Source organism: Pangasianodon hypophthalmus, chromosome 22, assembly GCF_027358585.1.
Source record: "Pangasianodon hypophthalmus isolate fPanHyp1 chromosome 22, fPanHyp1.pri, whole genome shotgun sequence".
Lineage (NCBI taxonomy): Eukaryota > Metazoa > Chordata > Actinopteri > Siluriformes > Pangasiidae > Pangasianodon > Pangasianodon hypophthalmus.
Genome location: NC_069731.1, coordinates 2,667,755 through 2,686,840, shown reverse-complemented (window position 1 = coordinate 2,686,840; position 19,086 = coordinate 2,667,755). Strand labels below are relative to the sequence as shown.

Below are 19,086 nucleotides of genomic sequence, written 5' to 3'. Positions count from 1 at the left end.
AGTGCTTCTGGGAAACTGCATTATGCACAGAATAAAATGAAGACCTCACACAACGCCAGGTACATACTGTATGCAATACGCAATGCCACGTTAAAAATGAGGCTGAAAACAAACAAGCAGAATGCAGAAGAGTGAAGTGTTAATCAGGGCCTGAAATAGACGAAGGCATAGATTTGAAACTCCCATGAGCCTCTGAAAACACATCTATTATTCATGGCATGTACCGGATGAAGCTTCAGACCTGATTTTGATAGTTTTAAAAGACACTATTCCACATTTCCACCCTTACAGATTGACCCAATTTTAAAGAAAATTAAAAAAAAACATAGAAATGAGAACAAACAAAGCTGATGTGGTTTTAAAAGAAGTCATGAGAATTGTTACGAATTTGCACATGTTTTAGATCTATTATTCTTTATTATACCGTGTCCATAGAAAATGCTCATTTCTGATTCAAGCCGCTGGCAAAATAATAATAATAATAATAATGTGCTCTGCATGTTTCACTGTTAAATTTTAGCATCAATGGAAAAATCTGAATTTCATTTTCATTAACCGTCTGCTTCGCCTGAGCTTCCTGGAAGCAACATGAAAAAAGAATGATGGATTTCACACCTGAACGCAATGTTAATTGTAGCCTATGGCAGCAATACGCCTAGTGTTCTTCCAGACATCTTATTATTTTATTTCCTCAATGACTTGTCTTTATCTGATATTATAGACAATGAGTTTCCTCCCCATTCTGATCCATGAAACCTCCATCGCCCTGCTCCAGTACCTTTATTTTTTAACTTTATTTAGAAATTTGGCAGCACAGTCTGTCTACACTTGGCAGTATGTTAGTGGAAATGGTTAGAAGGTGTTGATTAATTTTCTAGAACAGCTGCTCTGACAGTACTGCAGCTGCAAATCACAGGTTTATATTAATATTAATGCGCTCATTCTAATACGTTATCGTGAAGTCTTCTATGAGGAGATTTTTATGGAACATTTATGGAAGGAGTCTCCAGTGTCAGTGCTTTTTAACCTTCAGAGGTAAAGCTGTAACTTTAAATTTTCTGACTTCTTCAGGACAGAGGAGTTTACGCTTTCTGGTTTCTCAGGAACTTGACCAACTGTTTTTGTTTGTTTTATTATCTTCAAGAGAGAGAAAAAAAAGAGGATGGTGAGGGAAAGACTGTTTATTGCTGCTATAATTTAAGTTAGAACAAGAAGTAACTTGTTTCACAGACATTCCACAACATAAAATGTAACTATAAAGGGATAAAAAGTATGATGTGTCGCTATTTGATAAATAAAAATTGTTAGCTTTGAGGAATAAAACGCATTGGGACGTGCTGTTATTGGTAAAATTAACTCCCAACACTTTGTTGTGGATTATTTTCCTATAACAGCATGACATGGAGTGTTTTAATCCCTACTTCTAGATTGTGTCTATAGTGTGTTGGAAGGGATTAAAGCAACAACTGTAGCACTCCTGATGTGTCCCTGTGTGAGAAAATAACGACTTCAGCAAAAAAAAACAGAGACCACAGATCTCCTCTTTGTGAAATTTCGGTACAATGTAATCTAAAACTATTGTCTCAATTCACAGTTTTACAGAGAATCAAGATGGGAAGAAGGAAAAAAATGCATGATACTACATCAAAAAAAAGCAAAAAAAGCCAAATAACTATCAAGACAAGTTCTCTTATTGACAGCAGTGCTGTTGATACGACATCGATCGAGCAATTCAGGGTGTTCGTTTGTAATCATGCTTCATAAACATCATTATCTCCAATACAGTGAGGGCAAAAAAACAAAAAAACAATGAACAAATCGATTTCCATCAGCACATGGCATAGAAGTCAGTCTGCTGTAGCTACTGTTTAAAGTGAGAGAGAGAGAGAAACATCTTCTGAGCTGCAGAATTAGCCGCCGTTATGATGCGGGAAAACTCGAAGCCCTGTCAGGCAGAGCAAACACGAGTAAATGTCAAACGCCTGGAGGTTGTAATAACGCCGGCCTTCTACTTTACTCATCACTGAAAAGCATGACCTATTTTATGATGAAATCGTGGTATGAAAGTGTGCACTGTGTGTGTGTAGGGTTTAAAATACCTTTTAGTGTCTGACTTTTCAAGGTTTTCAGACTGTACAAGGTTTTTGGGCAACTCCCTCGAGATGTGTTCGACTTCAGGTAGTGTGCGTGTGTGTGTGTGTGTGTGTGTGTGTGTGTGCGTGTATGTGTGTGAACCTTGTTACATTTTCCATTAGGGCCAAATATCACAACCAGCTCCACGGGGAAGCATGAGAAGCTGAGAAATACACGTGCAGTAGTACAAGTGCAAATACGGGAGCTGTTAACTTTCCCCCATATAAAATAAAATATGCTCACATTTCCCTATTTATGATGATGTACAAGAAGAAAAAAAAAAACACGCTGTGTGTCGGTGAAGCTACAATATTAACTACTAGTGTTGTTAATGATTAATTAAAGGTCAGTTAACTGTCATTATAAATGGAGTCATATACATAGTAAAATTGAACTACTTTCTGTCTTTTCAGAGGTGCTGACATTTATTTCAGTTTATTTTCATTTATTTACATTTATTTATGATTTTTGACCCCCTGCTACACCGATACAGGAGAAACCTAGAAATGGCGTTTATCATTAGTATTGTAAAATGAGAATTTTTTTTGTTAAATTCACCTACATTCATGATATTTCAATATATTTCATAATTGAATAGCTGGGTTTAACATTGGATGTAATTGCCTTTGAAACGAGAAGTATTAACAAAATTGCAAATTGGGCGTTAGAGATATAGAGCTTTGCTGATAAGTGAAAAAAAAAAACCAAAAGGTGTCAAAGCCATAAAAAAACACCTTAACACTGTGATTCACACTGAGCACTTTTGTGCTAAGTGTATGAAGAGTTTTGAAAAAAGTCAGCTTCGTACTAAAAGGAAAAAAAACCTCAATAAACAACAACAACAATGACAACAATAAAAAGACTGACTAAAAAAGCGAGGCCATCAAAGGTGCTATTTTGGGTTTCTGGAGCCACAAAGCGAGAGAAATCTGAGGGCATCTGAAACACTTTCACACATGCACAATCTAGAGACCCGGCTGAAAGAACCTTCCAAAAACCTGGATCATTTTAGTAGGAAAAAAAGCCTATTCTTAAAAATAATGATTGTCACAGATGGTGTAGTAAAGACTTGGCTCTCAGTTGAACATTTCAATTCAAGTTGTGTGTTTCTTGCTACCGATTTTCAGCATCTTAGGAAACAAACAGCAGAGAGCCACATTATTTATTTATTAGACGCTTGTAGTGACTTACAAGCGGGTTCGCAGCTTTGACAGCAGACATGGAAAACACGGACCACGTTTGGAAAGTCTGCAGCTTTTTTCCTTTGCAGATGTATTAAAGTATGAACGCTGGCTAACGAACTGCTACTTGAAATCTTGCATTAACGAATGTCAATACCACAGCGCTGCTGAACTCTCCAGTCTGATGAAGCCGATTTCTAGAAATATTTACTCATTTCAACCTTTAAAGTCTTATTATATTAGCAGATAATTTTGCGTATTTATAGACATAAACACCTGAAATAAGCCAAATGATCTTCTAATAGAATAAGACAATTTCAACCTAGAAATTATTAAACACATCTAGAAATAGGTTTAGTAATCTTGCGTATATGTTTTAAAAAAAATTTAATGAAGAGTTGAAATATGAGTTGAATTTGCCTAAATTCAAGATATTTTTAATTATATAAAATAATTTTTTTGCAGTGTCCTCATATATGACCCTGTGTTTTATATGGAGCTGAAGTGTGGTGTGTCTCACCGGCAGTGTCAACACAGCGGACCCGCGGAAGCTGACTTCCTGGCCCGCAGTCCGTGTCCTCGGCAGGAGCGCACTCCTCCAGCCCGAGCAGCTGCCAGCTGAAACAGCTGGGCTCGTCGCAGGGCGTGGCCTCCACCAGGTGTGCACAGCTGCCCTCGCCTCCTGTCGGGAAGTTTGTGATCTTTCGCCGTCGGAATTTGAAACCTGGAATGGATGTTTACATTTATTCATTCGGCAGGCGCTTTGATCCGACACGACTTACACGGGAAGCAATTCGAGCAACTCAAGCTGTTCAATGAGCCGAGACAAGTGACCAGACAGTAATCAAACATACACAAGGGTTAGACACACCACAGACACAACACAGTCTATAAAACTGATCAATCTTACACGGTTAAGAAGGATAAACTGCATGAAACAGAAACTAATACGCACAAATCACGTAAATAACGTGGACACATCAGTCTGGTTTCAGCTACGCTCTTACGAGATAAACTTTCAAGATTCAATAATATGCTACATTTCCAATTTTTTGAGCTATTTCTGACATCTGAAGTGATCTTTACTCTAAAAATCATGCCTACAGTTGAGTGCAAAAGTTTACATCCCCAACGCATATGCCCACCTTTCATTTTTCACTGTAAGTGTTGAACATAGCTCTTATTGCTTCTTTATACACAGCACCATTACATTCTCGATTCTGATTGGTCAGAAGGTGTTGATTCATGTTCTATAACAGCAGCTCTGCCATTGTTTCTACAGTAACAACTTACATAGGGACATGTTAAAAGGAATAAAAAAAAATACGAGTAACTGTTGATGTGGTGTGGTTTTCTGTAAGGAAATGTTTATTTAACATTTATTGAAGGAGTCTCCAGTGTTAGTGCTTTGTAACTGTCAGAAGTAAAGCTATAATGTGAACTTTTCTGACATCTTCAGGACTTTTGTCTTATCAACTTCAAGAGAGAGAGAAAAAAAAAGAAATCTGGTGAGGGAATAATATTGTTATTTACAGTATATCTGCTATAATGTAAGTGTTAACAGGAACTACCTTGTTTTGTGGACGTTCCACAACATTAAATGTAACTATAAACAGAAAAAAGTGCACAACATGTTGTTCTTTAATAAAAGAATAAATGGATATGGGTTTTCCTAGGCTACCAAACATCTAACAAATGCAGAAATTGCTTTTGAAAACAATTGCATTACAGCAGTGTCTTGATGTGAAAAATACACTTGAAAATAATTTTAAAATCGTATTTTTGGTTTATTCATGTAAAACAAATCCGGATCTGGGTGGTTTAGATCGCTATCTAGCATTATGTCACTACAATGCCATGTTCAGCTTATACTGTATGTTGATTACAACCTTGGACCAATCAGAGTAGAGTATGCAAATAAGATGCAAATGCATGTCTTGAGTGATAGAGATGAAGTCTTTTTTTTTTCTCCACAAAACAGGCCTATGTAAAGACTGATTTACTGTAAAGTCCGATGTAGTTGTTTTTACTTCAAAGTCAAAATTTACTCTCATTTACACTCAGAGTTGAATGTTGAGAATGTTTTTATCACAGACTTTTTTTTGATCATTTGTGATTTCTTTCTATTTTCCAGTCTCCTTTCAGGCTATTCATCCATTTCATCACTCATTTAATGAATAATTACAATAAAACAGCATGTGGAAATAGATCTGGTAGAACAATCGATGGTATGAATGTGAATGAGATCACTGTCCATCCTCCTTCCATGTTCACTGAAAAAAAATTAATGGACAAATTTCATTAAATTTCATGAAATTGAAGAAGAATCATTCTGGTTCCTGTGCAGGAATAATGCTGCACTAATAACTCTGACCTCAGCAGAAGGGACTTTAAATTAAATCGCTTTTGATGTCAGTCAGATTTAAAACAGCCGCAGCACCGTGCAAAAGTCTTAATTTCACTGTTTTTCTAGGAACTTTGTCTTAGTTGTTTATCTTTTACATGCACATTAATGTGTTTAAATTTTAAAAGAGATTTCTAAACATTCACTTCACAGAAAACTTCAGTGTAACAGAAACACTGAAAATAGTAAAAGTTCATGTCAAAAAATCACGTCAACTTTTAGATAATATTTTAAAACTGAAAAAATGTTTAATACTTTTGATTAACTGAAAAAATAGTTCTACATATAAAAACAAAGAAATTTAACTATAAAAAGTTGATGCAATTTATTAGATTGAAGAGTAAACTTTATTTATTTTTATGTAATTTTATATTTTATTTATATTTTTAGTGAATGAAATATATGGCTTAATAATGTGAAAAAACTAAAAAGGTGTGTGTATATATACAGTATATATACACACACATATTCTTAAATAATAAGCATTGACTAAGAAAAATATGGTCAGTTTTATAGCTGAGGAAAAAATAACACAACTTGACTCACTTTTCCTGTATTTCTTAAATGTGTATGTGTGTAACAGTGTGTGTGTTGGTGTGTGTATGTGTGTAAAGATGAGTGTGTGAACCTGTACCTTTCTTCACGGTTTGGTCGTTGCAGTTTTCAAAGGTGCATGGCCCCCAGGCGCCCCACGGAGACACCTCACACTCTACAGGGCACGAAATATGGCACAGCTGGCTGGTACTCGGCACAGGACCCACACACAGCTGGCTGTCCACTGGCTGAGGTGCTGCAGGGCAAACACACACACACACACATGCACACACACACACACACATGTAAACACACCCATTATAAATATCCACAGCAGATAAATATAGACAGTGTTAACTGCAAAGTCTGTCATGATTATAATATGGTTAAATCTAAATCTTTAGGAGAGAATGTAATTATAAAACTTTTATATAGACGTTTACACAGTTAAATGTGCTATATGGCTAATACTTTTATATAGCTAATCCTTTTACACAGTTAAATGTGCTATATGGCTAATACTTTTATATAGCTAATCCTTTTACACAGTTAAATGTGCTATATGGCTAATACTTTTATATAGCTAATCCTTTTACACAGTTAAATGTGCTATATGGCTAACACTTTTATATAGCTAATCCTTTTACACAGTTAAATGTGCTATATGGCTAATATTTTTATATAGCTAATCCTTTTACACAGTTAAATGTGCTATATGGCTAATACTTTTATATAGCTAATCCTTTTACACAGTTAAATGTGCTATATGGCTAATACTTTTATATAGCTAATCCTTTTACACAGTTAAATGTGCTATATGGCTAACACTTTTATATAGCTAATCCTTTTACACAGTTAAATGTGCTATATGGCTAACACTTTTATATAGCTAATCCTTTTACACAGTTAAATGTGCTATATGGCTAATACTTTTATATAGCTAATCCTTTTACACAGTTAAATGTGCTATATGGCTAACACTTTTATATAGCTAATCCTTTTACACAGTTAAATGTGCTATATGGCTAATACTTTTATATAGCTAATCCTTTTACACAGTTAAATGTGCTATATGGCTAACACTTTTATATAGCTAATCCTTTTACACAGTTAAATGTGCTATATGGCTAATACTTTTATATAGCTAATACTTTTATGTAGTTGTATGTGATATAAGGCTAATACTAATACACTTTGTAAGTCACTTTGGCTACTAGCTAAATAGCTAAAAACAAATATAATTAGGCTTTTATATACAGACTTCATAAAAAAAAAAAGTGTTTCAAAAACACCATGCGTCCTTACAATGTCAGGCAGAACGCCATCACATTGCTGTGTGTGAGAACCGGATGTCTGATCTTAGGAGTGCTCTGCTCCTCAAAAGCTTGATCCCAAAGGCTTGACATATCAAAACGACAGAAATCTTACACACCTCTGGGGAAAAGGGTGCTTCTAATTGCTTTCCCTCAGCGTGCGCCTGAAATTAATGGGGCTAAAAATGATAACGAGCATGCGGCAGCATGAGATCAGCGGATCAAGGGCTAAATTAACGCCAAGCTTCGCAGGTTGTACTTGTTTACTTTGCCAGATGGCCTGGAGCCCCTGAGCAGACGTTTGTGTGTAATCAAAACTCCTGAGCAGTGAGAATACACACTCCTAATATATCATGTGCACACACACACATAGGGGCTGTGTGGGACGATGCACCAAAGACAAATCAGGTACAAGCTGTTGAATTAAAAACTAGCAATCTCAAACCTGTGTAAGAACAAAAGAGCTACAGCTTGCAAAGTCATGGGTCATAACCACTTGTTTCGTGACCAAAAACTACATTCGGTAACAATTCCTGTGAATCATTTGTTCATAATGCATTATGAACACAAGAACAGCATGCATAACACCTGATAATGACCAGCCTAGTATACGTATTGTAGTTATAGTTACTATTTAGAATTTTATAATGCATGAACCTATGACTTCATAATGTCAGGTCACAGAGCAGATCAGGCTACATAACACTCTATAAAGCTTGAGAATATGACTTCATAATGTCTGTCTAACTAACACTATAAAGCTTGAGCATACTCTCAGGTCACATAACAGTTTATAAAGCATTAGCATGTGACTACATAATGTCAGGTTACATAGCACTTTATAAAGAGTGAGGATAAAACCTCATAATGTCAGTTTATATTGTATGTACGTGTTAGGCATTGTAAGATGTCATTTATACAGTATGTCATGTCTTATAAATACATTCATAATGCATTATTAATACATAATTCATAGGAATTGTTCAGCTGAATTTCCATTATTAGATTCTTTCAACTAAAACAACTTAAATGCAGAAGCCAATCCAGACACATAGCTTAGTATTTGTGAGTTAAGGGCCCAATTTATAAGACCAGTTATAACCATTAATTACAGAATGACAATGGACTTGTGATATGCAGTTAATTACCTTCGGAGGTTCACTGCTGTGCAAAAAAAACCCCACACACACTGTCTGTCACTGTCATATCTGACATCCTGAACATTTCTCACACAGCAGTATCAGTCCATAGAGAACTCATTATGTCTACAGTAAGGCGCAAAAGCCTGAGTCCGCTACCGAGAACGGTTTTATATGTCACTGTTTTTGACAAACAAATACAAAAATTGTGAAGAACATTATGCAAAACTGAGTCACGGCATACAGTTTAGCAGTTTCAGAATCGTTATACACAATCTTTGTTTGTACGTAGTTTGCTTAATTTTACTGTTTTCTGTGACTTCACTAAAACAATAAAGCATGCAGTCCTAATACTCTTGATTCTGATTGGTCAGATGGTGATTAATTTCTACAAACCACAGGTTTATATTAATGCGTTCCATCAACTTCCATTAAATCCACTAAAATGGCCGCCATGTCACATAACACCACTGATCGCAACTCATGACCAAAGAATTATTTTAATGTGCCATTTTTTTCTGCGCCAGCAAAATTGTCCAGTGTAAACCCAGTTTTATGCAGAATGACAAGAATTAACAAGCGTAAGACCTGTTGGTTAATCGTTGTTACTTGATATTGTTGGAACTAGTACAGTTCACTACATACTATGTTTTATCATCTTTCGAGAAATAATATCATTCTTTTTGAGAAATATGAAAAGCTGGAACTCTATTAATTTTTCCCAACTGATAGACAACCACAACACTTTTGAGTGCCACTGTATATTTACTGCTGCTTCACACACAATACTTTTAGCTGACATGCAAACAAATTGTGATGTCGAGGCATTTGACTAAGCAAGGGTGATGTGTTTGCCAGAAATGGAGGTAAAATGACATATTGAGTAGAGAGGAGGGCTAGTGGGAGGATATTAAGAGGAAAATCAACGGAGTTCCATCCATCTTACCCGTGTTTTCAACGGTGGTGGAAAGGCTGGGTGGGACACTGGGCTTCTGGCTGCTCTGAGATCGGCTTTCTACGAAATACACAAAAATATATCGCCAACAAACAGATTAGACACATTTATTAATTTTTATACAAGTGTACAGCTGAGAATTTGAGAGTTTTGGTTAAGGGTGTTGTTTGGAAAGCCAGCAGCAGGTCTGTAGCATTTCTGGGATTTCAACACACACTCTTTCAGGAATTATAGCATGGCACCGTTACTGCGCTGTGTGAGAACCCATTATGTGAACATGACCAGACTGTTGATTTCTTAGCATACCACAATCGCTCTTTTCTACTGGACCATACAGTGTAGCATGCTATGGTTACAAACATAAATCCAGAACTATCCATGTTTTGGACAAGTATCTGTGTCCATTTCCCATGAAATTGGAAGTAGTTCTCTAGAAGTTGTTGCATGATTTGATGTTAACTCTCAGAGGTACATGCCTACTTTGCTTGTTTTGGATGGCCAGTAGGTGTGTAATGATACAGTCTGGTCACAATTCAATTCAATTCATGATACTTGCTTCAGGATTCATGAATCAATTCAATTCTCAACATATTTTAAATGAAATTTGAATGAAATTTCTGAATCATAAATGATGCAAAATTTGTCTGTATAAAACTAAATAAACCAAAAATGGCTACAAACAGATATTTAATATTGTAGACAAAATGTACTACAGGTTCAAAAGACAACCCTTAGAAATAAATGAATAAATAAATGTATAAATTCTCCCAAAAAATCTGATTGAATGAACAAAGTCTCTGACCCATGCAAAATGATTGCCTGAAATGTCATTTTAACCAAAAATAGAGCTCCAAAGGCGGATAAAATGCCAGACTTCCATGACCTCTTTCTTGGGCAGTGTAGATCGCAGCGGCACTGGGCTAGTATCGTTTGAAAGTTACTGAAGAGATATAACATGGTCATGTAACCATATAATGCATGTCGGTGGTTGCTATTGTACCCAGTGTGCTCTCTATATATTTTATGGGTTGCACAGATTGGGATCTCTGGTGTTCACACAGTGCAATTTCAGTAGATGCATAATAAATAGAATGCTGATTTCCATGGTGTGAATTGCATATTCTCAAAATGCACATCAGCAAATTTATTGTTATATCCCTAATTGCCCATGAACAAAATATTTCTTTTAATTATTTTTGCTTTTATGTGTTTACTGTTTCTCTGACTATTTTCTTAAAGTTTTGTTCATTAATGTATTACATTTGATATTATTCATGACAGGTTTATACCTAGGTTTCGCTCTCCCCTCTTTCTCCTTTTGTAAATAAACCAGGCCTGTTTAATTGCTAAACTGAGCTGGTGAAGACTTTCTAAATTTATACTCCTGTTGGTCCAGTTGTAATCCTGACATACTCAAAGCGCACAAATAAACATCGTGAATCTGAGGTCAGTCATTGTGAATCAAGTGGAAGATCTGGTGTCCTGTCATGGGATGGCAGAGAATTCATGGTGCTGCTCATCGCTACTGAAACAGGATGGACTATTGAGCGAGATTGTTGTAAATGTGGCCCAAATGAATCCATGGGCACCAATACTTTTGAGGAAAAAACCCTACAAGGCCAATTATTGGTGAAAATGGATTTGTGAAAATGGATTGAAGTGAAGAGAGAGTTTATGTCAGAGAATGCTAAAATACAATGAAAACATGAGGAGTTCTATTTTCTGTGCCAATTGTAAATTACTGGTTGATGACATAAATAACAAACGTTCTGATTCAGAAGTGAATAGTGATAGTGACAATTGCATTTGACCAATCAATGCCCTGTGTAATTTCAAGCTCCGCCCACACTTGGTGTGCATGAAGCGTAACAAATTCAGAATGTGGAATTGTGGTTCTTTTGAGCAAAGCTGACATTGTTTACACGTCAGTGTCAGGTCTCTATTTCACCACTCGGGTGCTTCTTCTTGTTTTTCTGATGCAACCTACACACAAGTTACACAAAACGCAGTTCAAACAGAACAGACTGACTTCCTGTCTTCCCAACCTCCCTGCTCCCCTCCCTGTCCAGATCACCCCGATAATCGGATAGGACCCCTGCACCGTGTCGATTAGGACGCGGCCCACCGCCTCCCTTTGAACCCAGCATGAGCAGCTGATGGTCTCTTTAAGAGCAATCTCTGCTGCAGCACTTTCATTCACACCTCCGCTTTAAAGAAGTGTCAGCTCGGGCATGTGCGTGTGCTGATAGGTGAGAGAAGCAGAAAAAGAGAGAAGCAGGAAAAAAAAGGTAAGGAAAGTGAAAGACAGGAGGAGATGTAGAGGTGAAGTCATTATGAAAGCAGGTGCAAAAGACAGAAATGAGGAGAGAGTCAGACAGGGAGAGATAGAGACAGTGATGTAGGGATGAAAAAAGAAAGAAAAATGAGGGTTGTCTTTTCTACCTGTATTTTTTTAAAAATGCTGATGCAGTCTGTCTGAGTATGTATAATGTGAGTTTCTATGAAAAAAATGGAAAAAAAAAAAGATTTATTCCCATTTGAAAAAAAAGGAATATATCCATAGCTCTAATATTTCTTACCATTATTCTTTTAAATGTTTTTTTTTTTTTAATAATCCATATCAGAACAAAAAATTTCCATTTTGGTCATCCAGAAACTGTTATCATCAACTTGTTTAAGTCATGTGTTGGCTTTGTACCTGGCTTGTCCTGGCTGGTGCTCAGGTCAGAGATCGGATCAGCGTTAGCTCGGATGCAGTACACCTCCCTGGTCTGCATGCCACCTCCACACAAACCCGTCTGGTTGGAGCGACGTCGGTCCTGTTGGCTGAGCAACACGTCCACGCGACACTCCGCCCACTCCGTCGTCCTCCAGGTGTAGCTGATGAGGTCATGTGACAAACTGGTTAATAACAATTTATATAAGCATTTATTCTGACAAGTAATGATTATTTAGAAAAACCCAAAAATAACGTTATGTGGAAGTGTAAATAGTTATTATGTCAAAAAAAGAGAAGAGGTTTGATCATTTTTTGTGGTAGCTAATTAAATATCTAGTAAACAGTCTGCAAGTTAATTGGCTGCTTTCCAGATCAGAAGTTTATCAGATGTAGTGCGCTATGTTAAAAAAAAATGACTGGTTTATAAGGTGTGCTGTACATGTAAGAACATTATATTGTATACTATTTATCCACATAGTGCTTTGATGGCATCACCATGGAAACAGTCTTCAAGACCGCAAGAACCTAGAAAGATCATTTCACTAAAATCTAGTAAAACACTTCTGATTTATTTGACATACCAGAAGAGCTATATTGTCAGCTGTCATGATGTTCTAACATAAGTTAGCCCAGAAGGTGTCATAACATGTTATATCTCCTTATGTCACAAAAGTCAAACTTATGTCAAGTTGACAAACACATAAAATTGACCAGAGCACTCTTTATGACAGGCGATGCCTGGTGGAAGAGCTTTTACAAATGTTTATGCACGTGTATGTATGTCATAAAGGATTTATGGAAGTGTTGTGTAGCCTTATGAACATCGATTGCCATTAGCGACGTGTTACTGATGAGTCTAATCACACCATCTGGATGTTTTTGGATATTCTGGTATCAGTTAGTGTCAGGCTTCATAGTGGATGCTCACATGGCACAGGGTGGGACGCTGTCTCCCACTGGCTCACACGGCTGGCTTTCCTCCAGCACCGGACACTGGGCTCCTCCACCCACAGGGAGCTGCTGGATGTCCCTGCTGCGGGTCCGGATGCCTGATGGGGCCTCTGGGTCGGCACAGGTCTTCGAGCAGGGAGCCCACTCCGTCCACTCGCCCACCACACAATCTTTAGGCATCAGGCATGGTCGGTGAAGGTCAGGGAGACTCCAGTGGGGGCACTGACTACATCAACACACACAAACCGGTACAGTGGGAATAGTGCAAGGAGGGCGATCTCTTCCATCACACTCAAGCCTTCTACTCCAGGCCAAACCACAAACTCAGAATCTTCCATATTATATCCTTTCTCTGTCTAAAATCCTGTCTATTATTGACAAATATACTGTAATAGATGCAGTTACATAAAATTCCTTGCTTACAAACATCTGGATAAGTAACTAACATTACTGAATAGTGACAAGAGATTTTTTCTCCATTTTCTCCCCAGTTTGCTCGCCTACCAGTTCCCATCCCTCAGCCAGCTCTCTCCTATCATACAACAGCCACCAATCAGGCAGAGTAAAGGCTAAAGGCTCAGTTATGTTTGCTTTTAGCTACACATATGCATAGAAAAGATGGCTGCTGCATGTATCCTGAGGTCGTTTGGAGCTTGTTTATTTGTCCTCAGAAATTAACGCAACATATCCGTGAGATCCAAATGGCCGTGTCTCAAATTGAATACTAGACCATTATTGAGTACTAACACTAACCGGTTTTCCTATTAGTGTTTAAATTTTAAAAACTTCTCATGTAGACTTAAACCTACCGAAGGTTCTGTATTGTGTACCAACTTTCCAGATCTTCTGGACTAGTAAATACTTTTGAATGTAGGTTGAGGGATTTCGATTTGACAAGCAGCTCATTACAACAATCACACAGACGGCAGAAAGTCTTAAAAAGGAGCAGAGCTTGTGAGTGTGTTTAACGTCGCTGTGCATGAAATCGCAAACCATTACAATTTGACTTGGAATCCAGGAAGACAGGGATGGTTTGGCATTGACGTGGACATTGGACGTTGCATCTGATCTAGCGGACGTTGCATTTAATCCTCCAGATGTACATAAGATACGCAAGCGGCCACTCGCTTTGCCGCTGCTTCTGCATGTGCACGCAAAATAATGTGTCAAGTAGAAACTGGCCATAACACGTGTTTCCTCCAAGACACATGAAGTCAGCGGAAAGTGCTATCTGCCCTCTTCCGCATAGATGAGCTCACAGACGCTCACGATCGGCTAGTGCCGCTAGCTGCGTCTTTGTATGTCTTCTGTTCATTTTACAGGTTTCAAAATTTTAAAAAAAAGTGTAGATGAGCTCTTTCTCTTTGAGTTTCCCACTTTATTTTTGTATTTATTATTTATTATTGTCTTCATAATGCAATTAATCTATTTAAATGATTATATTGTTCTTGTTCCGAAATAATTTGACTTTGCATTTCAGAGGAAATTTGTTCCAAGTATGATCCCTTTGAATATATACTTAATTAATATTTCTTTACGAGATTTGCTCTGGCAATCATCTGCTAGTTGACAGTTAGCATGTAGCATTAATCAGTATGCCGATCCAACCAGAAGTAATCAGACATGTTTGGTAGAATTACCGATAATCATTACGCATCTGAAGATTGAGAAACCAATAATTTAGTGTAAAATTGCAGTGTTTTATCTTTTTGTCTGTCTCCATCCTCCAGAGGCGAAGCGGCTGCCAGGCCATTAGAGTTAATTACAGACTGCATTTAATGCAGTGTAGCCTCATTTAGCATTCTTGCATTTAGCTGTCACTTGTGCCACACATAGCTTAACAAAGTGTTCAATTCTGAGCTCGATTTCTGTCAAAAAGAAAATCTGTCCCGCAAAAAGAGCAGATCTGATCAAAAGAAATGAGAGCCGAACGTTTGGAGGATTATTGGCAAGAGCTGTGAAGCAATTACTTCAGAGGAAGGTTTGTTCCAGTTTTGAGAAATGGCAAAAAGAAGGATGAATATTTCAGAGGCAGAAATAAACAACTTAAAGATGAATATTTATGCATCTGGGAAGCGTGTGAGACATTTCCTTTTTAAAATATTATATGCCTGTCACTGCATAAAAGGACTAAGGAGCCACATTTTGTACATATTTGAATATCACCGACTTAATCTAAAAAGTATTTGACTGGATAATAATTGGTGTGCTGTTTGGTTATTGTTTTACATTTGTTTCCGTGAAATTGTGTGTTTTTGCCTCAGTAACGACACCTTAGTGTGTAAAAGAAGCATGTCAGTGTATCTTGTATTTCAATCACGTAATAAATCAATCTCAAAGGTAAAAGGCATACATTGTGTGTGTGTGAGAGATGATATATTTACATACTTATTATTGCCTTAAATGGCATTGTGCAGTGGTTTGTGTAAATTTTAGGTGAAGTATTATGATTAATTTAAGCATTTGTCAATAAACCTGTGTGATATTGCTTTTTCCCTGCTCGTAACCATCACCAGATATCGTGGCAGTGTTATATCGTGTAAAGGTGATTAAAATTTTACATCCCTCAAGCCACAAACCATACTTTTTTTCCTTTCTGTCTTATGGAGAAGCTTCAAGACCATTGTAATTGTAAAAGCTGGCACACGAATACTGCTGTCTCGACTTGATTCTTTTCTAACACAGCTGGCCCACGAACTCATCCATATCATGAAGGCGAGTGTGTATAGAGTTGTCATCAGTATGGCAGAAAATAGGCATCAGAGAGAGAAAGTGTGATGCACAGCTTTGACAACCTGCTAGAAAACGAGAGAAAGAGAGAGAGAGAGAGAGAGAGAGAGAGAGAAAGAGACAATCGTTCCCTGCCTGTCATCCCCATGACAGAGGTGAGGGGAAAAACAGCTACAGAGGCACTCACAGACGCTGAAACTGCTCTTAGCTCCGAAAAAGTGGATGCTAGATCTAAATAAATTGCTCGCTAGGGAGTTTTCTCTGTCACAGGACGAAATGAGATCGTTAAATAGTGTAGTGCATTTGCAGTAGATGAGAAAAATAAACCTGGAGCTAGATAATAATTGAATGGTCATTAATTCTGCAGTTCACTACATTGTTACAGGACATTAAGTCAGATTTCAAAGCAACACAATCGCAAAGTAGATTTAAAAAGACTCAGTATACTGTATCTACTGTAAAATAGCCTATAGAAAGAAAAATACTGCTTTATTACACCATAACATGGCACAAACATCATCGCTGTAAAGAAAGTTTCCTGACAGGAAAATGATTTTTAGCATTAGTAAGGACTATACAGTACAATGCGTCATGATTGGTGTGTGACATATTTTGTTTCTTTGTTTGTTTGTTTGCACTGGAGCTAACAGTCATATTTATACTGAATTTGACTTTATTCCAAATGTACATGTCAATTTAACAAAACACAAGCATTTACAAATCCAATACAAAATGATCTCAACAAGATAAGAAAATAAGAGATGAACACTTCTAGAAAAGAACTCTTAGTTCTCAATTCTGATGATTTGTAACTGATTACACATTTAAGCTAAGAAGTAAATGAGTGCTATCTCAACCAAAATATTTTAATATTACCAATATTTTTATAAATACATGGACATAAAACATAAATAGCATTGTTAAGCTACATGCCTTTTTTCTTTTTTTTTCTTTTTTTTTTGTAGATTTTGAGAAAGTGAACCCATCATTTCATCATTTCCAGCTTTCTGGTAAAATTTAGGGTATACAGAGTAGAATGATTTTGGAAAAAAAACAAAAACTTTATACCTGTTGTCCAAAATGGCTGCCCCCATAACATTACAGCATATAGCTACTGTCAGCTGGATGTGGAGCCAATATTTCTGAGATTTCAGAGACTTCCATTACTTGTTGTCTCCAGTGTAAAACCAAAGAAGGACAAGTCAAGTACGAAACATGTCCTGGCTGTCTGACTACATTCGGAATAAAAGGAAGATCGTGTTAATTGGATTTCCTTACCTGAGAGGCACGGTGCTGCCATTGCGGTGTACACAGATGACCTGACGTGCCTGGTATCCCACCTCGATGCCCCACAAGCTGCTCTCCTGCCGGTTCATTTTGTTGCGGTTCCGTTTGCTCTTGATGAGCTCGCGTGTCTCTGGATCCCTGATGCCCTGCCGTTCTTTACCTTTCCTGCGTCGAGCTTGACGTGTAAAACGAGGTGTCGAGACAGAAGTAGCCGACACTGGTGGTGGTACAGGATGGAGGCGGCACTCACTCCAGGAGCCCAAGCGCAAGTTGAAGACCATCTCCCTGCCATCACAGTGCCTTGGTGAGCATGTCCGGAACTCTGTAAGGTTGGAACATGGCATGCCTCCGAACAGCGGCGGTGCCAGGACAGAGCGGGCGCGATTCTGCAGCCCCAGACCACAAGTCTTGGAGCAGGAAGTCCACGGACTGAATTGCGACACCACGCAGTCCCTTGGGCATGGAATCAGACAGGCCTGCTCCAGCCGTGGCCTCGGTTCAAAGTACTCACAGATGGAATCGTCGGCTGGAGAACCGTCGGCTCTCAGCACGCAGCTCACCTCCCGTGTCTGGATTCCCGCCTCGCCGTGTAAACAGTGCCCACTGCCTCCTGAGTGCTGTGCTACAGGCGAGCACCGGTTCCAGGAGCCAAGCTGCCAGTCGTACAGCTCGCGGTGCCAGTCACAGACACGGAAGCAGCTCTGCTGGTTGGCTGGGCGTGACGACTGCTGGCAGTTGGTGGGAAGTGTGGTCCAACCCTCCACATGGGCACACCACACGGCCCGGCTCTGACTGCCACCCGGACCACACTCGCTGCCCATACACCTTCCCCAAGGACCTGAGGAGAAACGGACCAAAGAGAAGTGTCAGAGTTTAACCCAGGTTGTACTGTTAATATTACAGCAATTACACAATTATCTGCAATATAATCAATATTCATTGACACTTAAAAGCTCTTCTCCTGCTTTCGGCCGTCCCAATGGACATGTGTACACACAGCAAATATAAATAAGACATGAACACAATGGAGTCAGCACAATTCTCATTTCCAGTCATTTGTGATATCGGTAACACACTCCTTCAGAGCAATGTTCATAAGGCTACATAAAACCTACACAAGCCCTTCAGGAGAACCAAATAAACCCATGTAAACATTCATAAAACCTTAATCAAACAGGTGTCAGCTGTCATAAAGACTGTTTTTGATGTCAAGCCAACATAACACCTGAGTCAGGTGACATTTAGTTGACATAAGGTTCTGCTATGGCACTTCCTGGGCTCACTTACAATAAAACATCATGACAACTAAAGTCACCTTTTTGTTTCCAGACATTTTTAAATTTTTGATTTTTTTTTAAATTATTTTATAAACACAACTTTTATTTGAGGGGGCTTTCATAAGGCTGCATAAAACTCACATAAACCTTTAATGACAACTGTGATAAACCATTATAAACCAGTATAAAGGCTTATTCCAATATACCAGTATACACCTGGTATGTCAATTAGACATTAGTGATTATTATTAACTGGCAAAATGAGGAAAGGCCTGACAATGTGAGCTAAATTTGAAAGTTTATAAGCTTTTTATGGAGACCTATGGCATGCCATGACAGTGTAATGACAGCTGTGTACATTTCCACATAAGAGAGAGTTTGATTGTGATATTTGATATTACTATTACCATTATATGACTCTGACATATTAAATGTACACTGGGCTCCAAAAATTTAGATGTCA

The 19,086-nt window shown here is 37.9% G+C and overlaps 1 protein-coding gene across 1 annotated transcript in view; it reads right to left on the bottom strand.

Annotated features, from left to right (window-relative positions):
- Window positions 1-19,086, bottom strand: part of LOC113533066 (thrombospondin type-1 domain-containing protein 7A) — a 108,931-nt gene that overhangs the window by 43,364 nt on the left and 46,481 nt on the right. Inside the window, exons 2-7 of the mRNA XM_026924898.3 lie at window positions 17,338-18,184; window positions 13,307-13,555; window positions 12,358-12,539; window positions 9,651-9,719; window positions 6,353-6,508; window positions 3,835-4,038 (exon numbers count right to left, since the gene is read on the bottom strand). Of these exons, the coding sequence (XP_026780699.3) occupies window positions 3,835-4,038; window positions 6,353-6,508; window positions 9,651-9,719; window positions 12,358-12,539; window positions 13,307-13,555; window positions 17,338-18,184 (1,707 nt within the window). The remainder of the gene's footprint in view (window positions 1-3,834; window positions 4,039-6,352; window positions 6,509-9,650; window positions 9,720-12,357; window positions 12,540-13,306; window positions 13,556-17,337; window positions 18,185-19,086) is intronic.